The sequence below is a fragment of the Carlito syrichta genome, unplaced genomic scaffold (genome assembly GCF_000164805.1).
Source record: "Carlito syrichta isolate Samal-C Ts95f unplaced genomic scaffold, Tarsius_syrichta-2.0.1 Scaffold303992, whole genome shotgun sequence".
Lineage (NCBI taxonomy): Eukaryota > Metazoa > Chordata > Mammalia > Primates > Tarsiidae > Carlito > Carlito syrichta.
The window spans coordinates 164,412-175,439 of NW_007248088.1; the positions used below are offsets into that span (position 1 = coordinate 164,412).

At 46.7% G+C, this 11,028-nt stretch overlaps 1 protein-coding gene across 5 annotated transcripts in view; it reads left to right on the forward strand.

Moving 5' to 3' along the window:
• INTS3 (integrator complex subunit 3) overlaps positions 1–11,028 on the forward strand; it is a 47,041-nt gene that overhangs the window by 12,639 nt on the left and 23,374 nt on the right. For all 5 annotated transcript variants that reach the window (XM_008059322.2, XM_008059323.2, XM_008059324.2 and 2 more), the window contains exons 3-6: positions 1,454–1,537; positions 7,989–8,102; positions 8,314–8,398; positions 10,654–10,720. In XM_008059322.2, coding sequence (XP_008057513.1) covers positions 1,454–1,537; positions 7,989–8,102; positions 8,314–8,398; positions 10,654–10,720 — 350 coding nt within the window. The remainder of the gene's footprint in view (positions 1–1,453; positions 1,538–7,988; positions 8,103–8,313; positions 8,399–10,653; positions 10,721–11,028) is intronic.

Below are 11,028 nucleotides of genomic sequence, written 5' to 3' on the forward strand. Positions count from 1 at the left end.
TTCCAAGTAGCTGGAACTACAGGCACGCGCTACCACGCCCGGCTAATTTTTGATTTATTGTAGAGATGAGGTCTCGTCAAGTTGCCCAGGTGGGTCTTGAACCCGCGGGCTCAGGCATTTCACTCACCTTGGCCTCCCAAAGTGCTGGGATTATAGGCTGAGCCACCGAGCCCAGCCTAATTTTTTTTTCTTTTTTTTTTTTTTGAGTTGGAGTCTCACTCTGTTGCCCAGACTGGAGTGCAGTGGCCGCTCCCGGCCACCGCAGCCTCGACCTACTGGACTCCGGCGATCCTTCCACCTCAGCCTTCCGAGTAGCTGGAATTACAGGTGCGCGCTACCACACCTGGTCGATTTTTTGATTTATTGTAGAGATGAGGTCTTGCTGCCCAGGCGGATCTCGAACCCACAGGCTCAGGCAGTCCACTCACCTCAGCCTCCCAAAGGCGCGGGATTGCAGGCTCAGCCACCGAGCCCGGCTAATTTTTTTTCTTAATAAAACATTCTCATGTATTTTATCTTTCACATTTCCTGATCAATCTTTCTGGTTGAAATGATTTTAAATAGTACATGTAAAGGACTTAAAGTAATCCTTGGCACACAGTGAATACTCAATAAGTATTATCTGCTTATTATACTGTTTGTTTGTTTGTTTGTTTGTTTTTGAGTCAGGATCTCACTCTGTCACCCAATTTAGAGAGAAGTGGCACGATCACAGGTCACCACAGTCTTGACCTTCTGGGCTCAGGTGATCCTCCTGCCTCCACCTCCTGAGTAGGTGGGACTACAGTTGCAGGCCACCACACCTGACTAATTTTCTTATTTTTGCAGATATGAAGTCTTGCTATGTTGTCTGGCTGGTCTCAAACTCCTGGGCTCAAGCTATCCTCCCATCTCAGCCTCCCAAAGTGCTAGGATTATAGGTGTGAGCCACTGTGCCTAGCCATATTCCTTATTCTAAGTGCTTGGGACCAAAATGTTTTGAATTTCAGAATTTTTCAGATTTTGGAAAATTTACATATATATAAAATGAGATATCTTGGGGATGGGACCCAAGTCTAAATATGAAATTCATTTATGTTTCATATATGCCTTATAGACATAACCTGAAGTAATTTTAAGCATTATTATTATTATTTTAAGAAATTGCATCTTGCTATGTTGCCCAAGCTAGAGTGCAGTAGCTATTCATAGGTGTGATCCCAGTGCACTGTAACCTTAAACTCCTGGGCTCAAGTGATCCTCCTGCCTCAGCCTCCTAAGTAGCTGAGACTACAGGTGTGTGCCACCACACCCAACTTCCTCATCACTTTAAAGAGAAGGACATATTCAGATTTAAGTGTTGATGATTCCCTTTTTCATGTTACTCTGGAGTCTCATGTTTCTGGGAGAGGCTGTACTTGAGAACTGTCTACCTGTGAATGACAACTTATTTTTTCCTTTTCTCACATTCCAGGTATGCAAAGGCCCCCCTCAGCATGAGGAAATCTGCCTGGGCCTCTTTACTCTTGTCCTCACTGAACCTGCCCAAGCCCAGAAGGTAAGACGTCCTGCTTTGGACCCACAGGCCCTCATGTATGATCTGGACTATGGCAGTACTTAACTGGGGTAGTACAAGGCTCTCTGACCCGAGCTGGATGATCTTGTTCTCCAAGTATGGTTATAACTCCTGTTTTACTTTCAGTGGATTGGTCAATTATCTGCCTAAAGTTCCTTCTCTAGCTCCAGATGCTGAAGGTAAAAGGCAAGAAAAGGCAGTTGTGAGAGTGAGAAAGCACATATACTTTTAACCTTTAGAATTATGAGGCAAGGCTGAAAGGGTTGGCACTTAATCCAGGGAGTAGAAGAGAACAAGTAAGTTGGGCTCGGTGGCTCAACCTGTAATCCCGCGCCTTTGAGAGGCTGAGGTGAGTGGATTGCCTGAGCCCATGGGTTCGAGACCCGCCTGGGTAGCGAGACCTCATCTCTACAATAAATCAAAAAATCAGCCGGGCGTGGTAGCGCATGCCTGTAATTCCAGCTACTCGGAAGGCTGAGGCGGAAGGATCACCGGAGCCCAGCAGGTTGAAGCTGCGGTGGCTGGGAGCGGCCACTGCACTCCAGTCTGGGCGACATAGTGAGACTCCAACTCAAAAAAAAAAATAAAAAAGAGAACAAGTATAACCAAGTCCGTGAGAGTGCTTACTCAGAGGAGCATGACCTCTAGTTTGTAGGTTCTGCCATTGGCAGGTGAACAGAAAGCAGGCTTAACATTGTGGCAAGTGGGATTTAGATTAGACAGCTTAATGTTAGTGAGTGATGCAGTAAATAATGTAGTGATTAAGAGAGTGCTGGGGTATACTGGAGCCAGACTTCTGAGGAATAGTACATGAAAACTAGTCTGGGGCTCTTCACAAACAGAAGACTCTCCTTTATGTGCAGTGATTTAAGTGGGGTCTATTCCTGGAAATGAGGGACTAGGCAGGATGACCTCTTCAGATTCTGTTCTTTTTATAACAGAGTAACAAAATTCTGTCTTCTACCTCTTCTTACTTCCCTTTTCCAACAACTCTGTGTCCTTTGAATCTTAGGTATAATGATTTAGAGTGTGTGTCTGGTACCTGGCATTAACTGTACGACATTAACAAGAGAAGGACTTGGAATAGGGGAGTTCAATGTCCCTTTGACTCGTCCCTGAATAAGGGTGATGTGGAAAGAAACAAACCACTCTGTGCCCAGCATTCTGTTAGGCTCGATCCAGTCAAGATCTGTCTTTTTGTTTTTGAGTTGGAGTCTCACTCTGTTGCCCAGGCTGAAATGCAGTGGCATGCTCACAGCCACCTCAACCTTGGCCCACTTGGCTCAGGTGATCCTTCCGCCTCAGCTTTCCTAGTAGCTGGAACTACAGGCGTGTGCCACCACGCCTGGCTAACTTTTTGGTTTATTGTAGAGATGAGGTCTCACCAAGTTGCCCAGACTGGTCTCGAACCCCTGAGCTTAGGCAGTCGTCTAACCTTTGCTTCCCAAAGTGCTAGGATTACAGGTGTGATCTCATTCGATCCTGCCAAAAAACCATATGAGGTTGATGGCTTCATGCCCCCACCTAAGCCACTCCCAGTTTACCTGTGAGGTCAGAGGTGGTGGTATTTGTTCATGCTCAAAAAGAACCAAAGAAAAATCATTCCCAGGGACAAGAGCGGGTTGCTCGTGGTTCTTTGGCATAGCTGCTTGAATTAACCTCAGGGGAAGGATTTATGGGCTTGGGAACCTAATCTGTTTGTACTTCTCTGATGCCAGCTGGAATAGGGTCTGGTCTGAGGGTGGGTGTTAAGGCAGTAAGTATTCACAAATTCTTGGTTTCCCAGGAAAGCCAAAGCCATTCTGGGCTGGGACCTTGTTGAGTTAAATTGCCATTTCATTTTCATACTGAATTTATCCCCAACATCCTTGAAGACAAATCAATATCTTCATTTAGATAGTGTTAAACAGTTATATGATTCAGTCTAGCCCATCTATTTTAAAGAAATTGTTGTCAGAGATGGAGGTGGATGAGTTAGAGTTAAGGTTAAAATTCCATATAATCATCTCAATGCAGACTGACTTGACCAGTGTGGAAAGTCTTGTTTATTTCAGGTGATCTGAATCAGCCAGTGTAAACCTCAGTGAAGGAGGCAGTGTGTGGGTGTGGTGTGGTGTTTCTAGCTCTTTCCCTGACATGACAGTAAGAGGCCACTGGGCTCTGCATTGTAAAGGCCTGTGTCATGAATTTAGTCATCCAGACACAGCAAGAGACCAGAGCATCTCTTCTTTTTGCCCTATAACAGCCCCATAAGGGAGGCCTAGGTCATCCGGGGAGGTGAAGTATCTTGCCTTGAGTCGACAGCTACATCAGGATTCATGTACACATGCTGAAGGTTTCCACATAAATCCCCTACCTGTGAGTCTTCTTTTTTTTTTGAGTCGGAGTCTCACTCTGTCGCCCAGGCTGGAGTGCAGCGGTATGCTCGCGGCCACCGCAGTCTCAACCTTCTGGGCTCCGGCGATTCTTCTACCTCAGCCTTCCAAATAGCTGGAGTTACAGGCGTGCACTACCATGGCTGGCTAATTTCTTTTTAATATTTATTGTAGACACGAGGTCTTGCCAAGTTGCCCAGGCTGGTCTTGAACGCCTGAGCTCAGGCAATTCTCTTGCCTCGGCCTCCAAAGTTCTGGGATTACAGGCTTTAGCCACCGTGCCCGGCCTCCGGTGAGACTTCCAAACTGTTTCTAGATCAGGTCTCTTCAAAAGCAGTCAAGACAGAATTAGGAGGATACAGTTTTAGGTGAGTGAGAAACTATTGGTTAGTGACTGATTTAGAGACCTTGAGACAGGTCAGAGTGGGATGGAAGAATTAGTAACGTATCTCCCTAGAGCTTGGGTCCTTCGCCCCGAAAGGATGATTATTTTGTGAAATACTGTCCTGCAGAAGTTTTAGGTAGGAGTTATTGATGAGGACTGACCCTAATGCACTGTTTGGGCTTCAGCTTAAAGCAAGGGGACTATTTTCTAAAGGTTTATATTGGGTTGATTCCACCTTTGAAATAGAAACCTCCAGTTGGATCTGAGGTGCAGTTGTTCCTGAATCTTCACAGACTGAGAGGTGACAGGTGGGGTTGGTAGATAGATAGCGGTAGAAACTGAGTCTTGAGCACATTAGAAGCCTGCCCTGGAAAAGTATGAGCTGTGGAGTCTCCTTAGCACTGGCAGGCAGGTTCAGGGAGTTTGGCCCAGCTCTCTGGGACTTTGTAGGTAGGATTAGTGTGGGTTGAACAGGTGAACATGGTAACTCAGTTACGGAGATCACATATTGGTAGAGGGTTAAATATGCATGGGTTGGATTTTGTCCCAGTTGTAGCTTCTTGATTTGCATCTGCCCTCTTGGCAGCTCTTAGAAATATTTCTATTCTTTTAGTTTATTTATTTCTTGTTTGATGTCTGAACTGAATATCTGGGGGCAGGATTTGCTGGGGAACAGTGGTAAGGAGGGAGGCTTAACTGGAGGCCTAAGCTGTGCAGGCTCCAACAGTCAGTAGATGAAGGTAATAGGAGAGAGTTTAACATCAGTGCCAAGGTCTATCTTCATCAGAGGGTCAAGGACTCAGGCCCAAGCAGTTCTTGGTGTAGGTGCTTATCCCAGCAGGCAGCTCTAGAAAGAAGGTCATAGGCTATGAAAGCCTAGGTTGGAATATCACTGCTCTCAGCACGGTTAGGATCCATGTGCGGTCTCAGTGCCATTCTCTCACTTTTCCTTTCTTTTGAGATTCTCTGCTTCTCTTTTCTGTTTCTCATGAGTTTCTTTTTCCCCATCTGGACCTTTTCCAAACCAGTCAGCAAACTGGCACAAAGGTTGGTAAGACAACTGGCAGCCTCAGGGATCTGGTCCTCTTGGTACCCAGCTGCAGTTCTGGTTAGTAAAGGTCTCTAGGTGGAGCAAGGAATTAGAGCAGTGTCTGCTCTCTTCATCTGACCCTGTGTCTCCTGAGAAACTCTTTCTTCTCAGTCCTGCATCTATTTGGCATTTCTGGGATTTTTTTCTTTCATTTGACCAGACAAGGTTTCTCTCTGGTTATTAGTGTCTCTATCTTTGACCTGACGCAGATTTTGTTTCTGCCTCTACCAACCTCATCCTCTCCACATTCTGTGACATACCTCAGGAGCCTCCAGGACTAAACAACCTGTATCTGTTGACTAGTACATGGATAGTAGTTCATTGGGCTCCCGTGTCTCTTCCTTGTTTCTTTGTTTGTTTTTAATCTCCCACCCGTCCCCCACATAGAGTCAAAGGATAAATTCTCCTTTGGGAATGAAAAGTTTGTGGCCCATGGGGGCTGGATAACTATTGCTATTTTCATCATCAAGTGGTTTGACTTAAGAATAATGCAGGCAGCTGGGCTCGGTGGCTCAGCCTGTAATCCCGCGCCTTTGGGAGTCTGAGGTGAGTGGATTGCCTGAGCCCGCAGGTTCGAGACCCGCCTGGGCAACTTGGTGACCTCATCTCTACAATAAATCAAAAAAATTAGCTGGGCGTGGTAGCGCGCGCCTGTAGTTCCAGCTACTTGGAAGGCTGAGGCAGGATTGCCGGATCCCAGCAAGTCGAGGCTGGGAGCAGCCACTGCACTCCAGTCTGGGCGACAGAGTGAGACTCCAACTCAAAAAAAAAAAAAAAAAAAGAATAATGCAGGCAGGATAATACAGTGACTTAGCTAATCTCTTAGGAGTCCCTCAACACACTGAGGCCAGAGAGCAGCTGATCTTGAGGGCTATACCTCTTCTGAAGGTATAAGATGAAAGTTTAGAAATGTAGTAGGCTCGGCCGGATGCGGTGGCTCACGTCTATAATCCCAGCACTTTGGGAGGCTGAGGTGAGAGGATTGCTTGAGCCCACAGGTTCAAGACCAGCCTGGATAACTTGAGGAGACCTCATCTCTACAATAAATCAAAAAATTAGCCGGACGTGGTGGTGCGTACCTGTAGTTCCAGCTATTTGGAAGGCTGAGGCAGATTGCCTGAGCCCAGTAAGTCGAGGCTACGGTGACTGTGAGCATGCCACTACACTGCAGCCTGGGCCACAGAGTGAGACTCCAACTCAAACAACAACAGCAAAAATGTAGTAGTCTCAAAACCATCATGAGCCCTTAATGCCATGGCCAGCAGCCACTTTTCTTTCTAATGTTGATATAGGAGGCAGTTAAGCATAGACTATAAAAATGAAGTGCCTGGATTTGAATCCAGGTTCTTGCTCTAATCTCTTATATGACCTGGGGTGAATTACTTTAACCACTCTATGCCTGTTTCCTCATCTGTAAAAATAGAAATAATAATAAATAATACCTATTTCAAAAGTGTATCGTGTATGTGTATCGGTTGCAGTAATATAATATAAAGTTTGTGTGCATATTAATGAATGTTAACTATTGTTGTTATTATTGATACTGTCCTTGCCATTGCCCTTCAGAGGTTGTGGGAAGCTGCCTACCTAATTGTTCTTTTTTGATGAGACCCTGACAAGGATAGAACTCAGCAGGCAAAGGAGATTGTTAATGAGGTCCCCTAAGGTATTCCTCCTGGAGTCTGGTCTTACCAGAGAGACAGGGCGAGCAAAGCTCTAAGAGGACAGGAAGCAATGTTTCTCACAGAAGAAATTGGCATGTCCTCCCTCACCTCTCCCAGGGTTGGGTATCCTGAAGAACCTCTCCTTTTTCAGTACTTGGCAGAAGCAAAGGGCATCCTATAAAAAAGAAGAAAGATATTTAGTTAATCAAGTTGATCTGGGCACAGTGGCAGGTGCACCTGTAGTCCCAGCTACTTGAGAATCTGAGGCAGGAGGATCACTTGAGCCAGGAGTTTGAGGCTGCGGTGAGCTACAGTCACACCGCTGCACTCCATCCTGGGCGATGGAACAAGATCTTGCCTCTAAAATTAAAAAAAAAAGAAAAGAAAATTTAGTTTTGATTCTGCCCTTTCTGTCTGGGGCCCTGCCCTGGATCCTTGTCCCTTAATACTCCCTTTGCTGCCTCTGGCTGGGTCAGCCCAAGTCTAAAAACCTCTTTGGGATCCTTTCTGGCTTGTTCAACTCAATCCATTCTGCAGTGACCTTTTACTGGCAGATGAAAAGCAGATGGCCTCCACCTGGTTTTGCTCAGCTTGTGGCATCAAACAGTGTGACACTTCCTAAGGAGGGAGGTTGGGGGACAGCGATAGGACCGGGAGCCTTGCCCAGCAGGCTTTCCTGCACCTCACCAGAGGGTATTCAGTTCTTTTCCCCACCCTGGGTGACTGAGCAGGAGACAGGTTTGGGATAGAGGAACCCTGTGGACAGATTGTGTCTACAATAGAAATTGTTCCATTGCTCCTTAGTATCCCATAGGTGTTATTTAAGTTCAAGAGAGTAGAGGGCAAGGGGTCGTCTACTCTGGGTGGGGTCAGGAGCCTTATCAGTGTGCTGGTTGCTCACAAACCTTACTTTTCACAGTGTTACCGAGATTTGGCTCTGGTGAGTCGTGACGGCATGAATATTGTCCTGAATAAAATCAACCAGATACTTATGGAGAAGTACCTGAAGTTGCAGGATACCTGCCGTACTCAGGTAAGGCCAGAAAGAAAAGACAGGCTCTAGCTCAAAGGCATGACAGAGGACGGACCCTCTCTCTCACAGGAAGGGGAGGGAAGAATTGGGGCCCACACATCCCTACCATTGTGCACCTCACCTGCAGTGTGCTCCTTTCAGGTGTGATTGAATTAGCCCCTTTCTCAGACTCAGGCCCTGCTCTTCATCTGTTTTTTCCTCTTTCCTCTAGTTGGTGTGGTTGGTACGGGAACTAGTGAAGAGCGGGGTTCTGGGAGCCGATGGTGTTTGCATGACATTTATGAAGCAGATTGCAGGTGAGTTTGGCAGGAGCAAAAAGGAGAAAGGGGAGCCCAGAGGCTGCATACAGGCAGTGGAGAATGATTAAGTGCCTAAGGGACTCAATTCCTGGGTGGCTTAGATGCTTTTCTTCTGGCATAGACATCTTCTGGCCACATATGTTATAGAAAGAAATTGATTGAGCCAGGCACAGTGACTCATGCCTGTAATCCCAGTACTTTGGCAGGCTGAGGCAGGAGGACTGCTTGAGCCCAGGAGTTCGAGACCAGCCTGGGCAACATAGCGAGACCTCATCTCTACATAAAATTAGCCAGGTGTGGTGGTGTGTGCCTGTTGTCCCAGCTGCTTGGGGGACTGGGGCAGAAGGGTTACCTGAGCCCAGGAGGTTGAGGCTGTGGTGAGGATGAGTGTGCCACTACATACTTTGTAATAGCACAGGTAACAGGGTGACCCTGACACACACACACACACATTCACACTCTCCCTTTCTCTCTCTCTCTCTCTCTCTCTCTCTCATGTACACACACACACACACATACAGCTTAAAAAGTCTTAAGTCGTAGGGAGCCTTTTTTTTTTTTTTTGAGTTGGAGTCTCACTCTGTCGCCCAGACTGGAGTGCAGTGGCCGCTGCCGGCCACCACAGCCTTGACCTGCTGGGCTCCAGCGATCCTTCCGCCTCAGCCTTCTAAGTAGCCGGAATTACAGGCATGCACTACCACGCCCAGCTGATTTTTTGATTTATTGTAGAGATGAAGTCTCGCTGCGCAGGCGGGTCTCGAACCCATGGGCTCAGGCAATCCACTCACCTCAGCCTCCCAAAGGCGCGGGATTACAGGCTGAGCCACCGAACCTGGCCCATAGGGGGCCTTTTAAAGCAGTAAGTCTTGTCTCGTTTTCTTTCCTGCCAAACCCGGGGTCTGACAATATTTGGCCTATATTAGCCAGTCTTCAGTCTGAGGTTTCATGTCATATCAGATTAGGAATAAATGGGGAGAGAAGCGAGGGCAGATAATTTGTTCCCATGTCATTATGCTTTTGGAAACCTGGACACATTTTCTTGCTCCACACCCATGTTTGGAACACTTGCTACCTAATAATTATGACATCTGATGGAGGCTAGGCTAGTTTGAGGGACGAACTGGGTCACAAAACAGACCCTGACATTTAGGTTTTATTCTCATCTTGGCATTGGTGCATCTGTCTGAGCCACTGAATATTCAAGAGGCTAATCCCAAGATTGCATGTGTTTGTTTAAAAATGACCTTGTCACTTTTTATGTAACATTGATGCTCCTGTTGTGATGTTTGTGAACTTTAATCTATGTGATGTGTGACTGTGTGAACTCTGAATGTTTTAATTGCGACCTGGGGTAAGGCATAGCATTGTTGTGCTGACTATTTTTATCTTCTCTCCTGGCACTTTCTTGCCAGTTTGGCACTCCGAGCCCCCATCCTCATCTTAAGACTTGGGTCTGGCATTGCTGCATGTTAATTCTGTCCCAGGAAGTTCCATAGCAAGCTCTGAAGCAAGTTGGTACCTGGAAACAAGAAACTGTTGGCCTGTTGTGAGCCTGAGCATAAGACTCAGGACATCCAGTTGCTGGACTGTGGCTGTTGCCATATGTTACCTCCCAGCCTTACCTTTTTTCCCAAGTATGCACTTCTCCTTTCTCCTTCTCAGACATTCCTTTTCTTTTTCTTTTTTTTTTTTTTTTGAGTTGGAGTCTCACTCTGTTGCCCAAACTGGAGTGCAGTGACCACTCCCGGCCACTACAGCCTTGACCTGCTGGGCTCCGGCGATCCTTCCACCTCAGCCTTCCAAGTAGCCGGAATTACAGGCATGCGCTTCTATGCCCAGCTGATTTTTTGATTTATTGTAGAGATGAGATCTCGCTGCCCAGGCGGGTCTCGAACCCGCGGGCTCAGGCAATCCACTCACCTCAGCCTCCCAAAGGCGTGGGATTACAGGCTGAGCCACCGAGCCCGGCAACATTCCTTTTCAAGGGACAAAGTATTCCTATTCCCGCCCCTAGTCTGTGAAAAAACATCAGCTCTAGTTTCTGGAAAATTCCAGAACCTTCTCCTCCCTACCCTCTGGAGACAAAGGGGGAAACTTCAAAGCCTGATACAGCAAGAGGCAGTTTATTCCAGCACTCAGGACAGCAATGATGGGAAAACAGGGTGGACTAACAGAGTGGGTAAAGAGATGTATTGGAATTCTGAGTTGCTAATCAAGAGCTTTTCTCTCTTTTTTTGCCCCTTTAAAATCAGGTGGAGATGTTACAGCCAAAAATATCTGGCTGGCAGAAAGTGTTCTGGATATCCTGACGGAGCAAAGGTAGAGTCCACTGTGACAGATGGGGCAAAATAACGGCCACCAGGGGTGCAAATGTGGGAAATGGGGGGTGAAAGGATTGTGTGGCCCAAGAACACCTTAGGTTAGAGATGGGGAGGTGAGAGAAGGGAGAGACAAGATTATTGATGGCAGGAGAAGGAATTAATGCTGAAGGAATGAGATGGAGATCATTGCTAAAATATCTCACAGCCCAGGAAAAACTGGCTTCATCTGATAAGGGTTTATTTTTGATCCAGACCTTCTTGGAATGTTTATCTTTGGGGGAAGCTGGGGTGGGGGTGGGGGCGGTG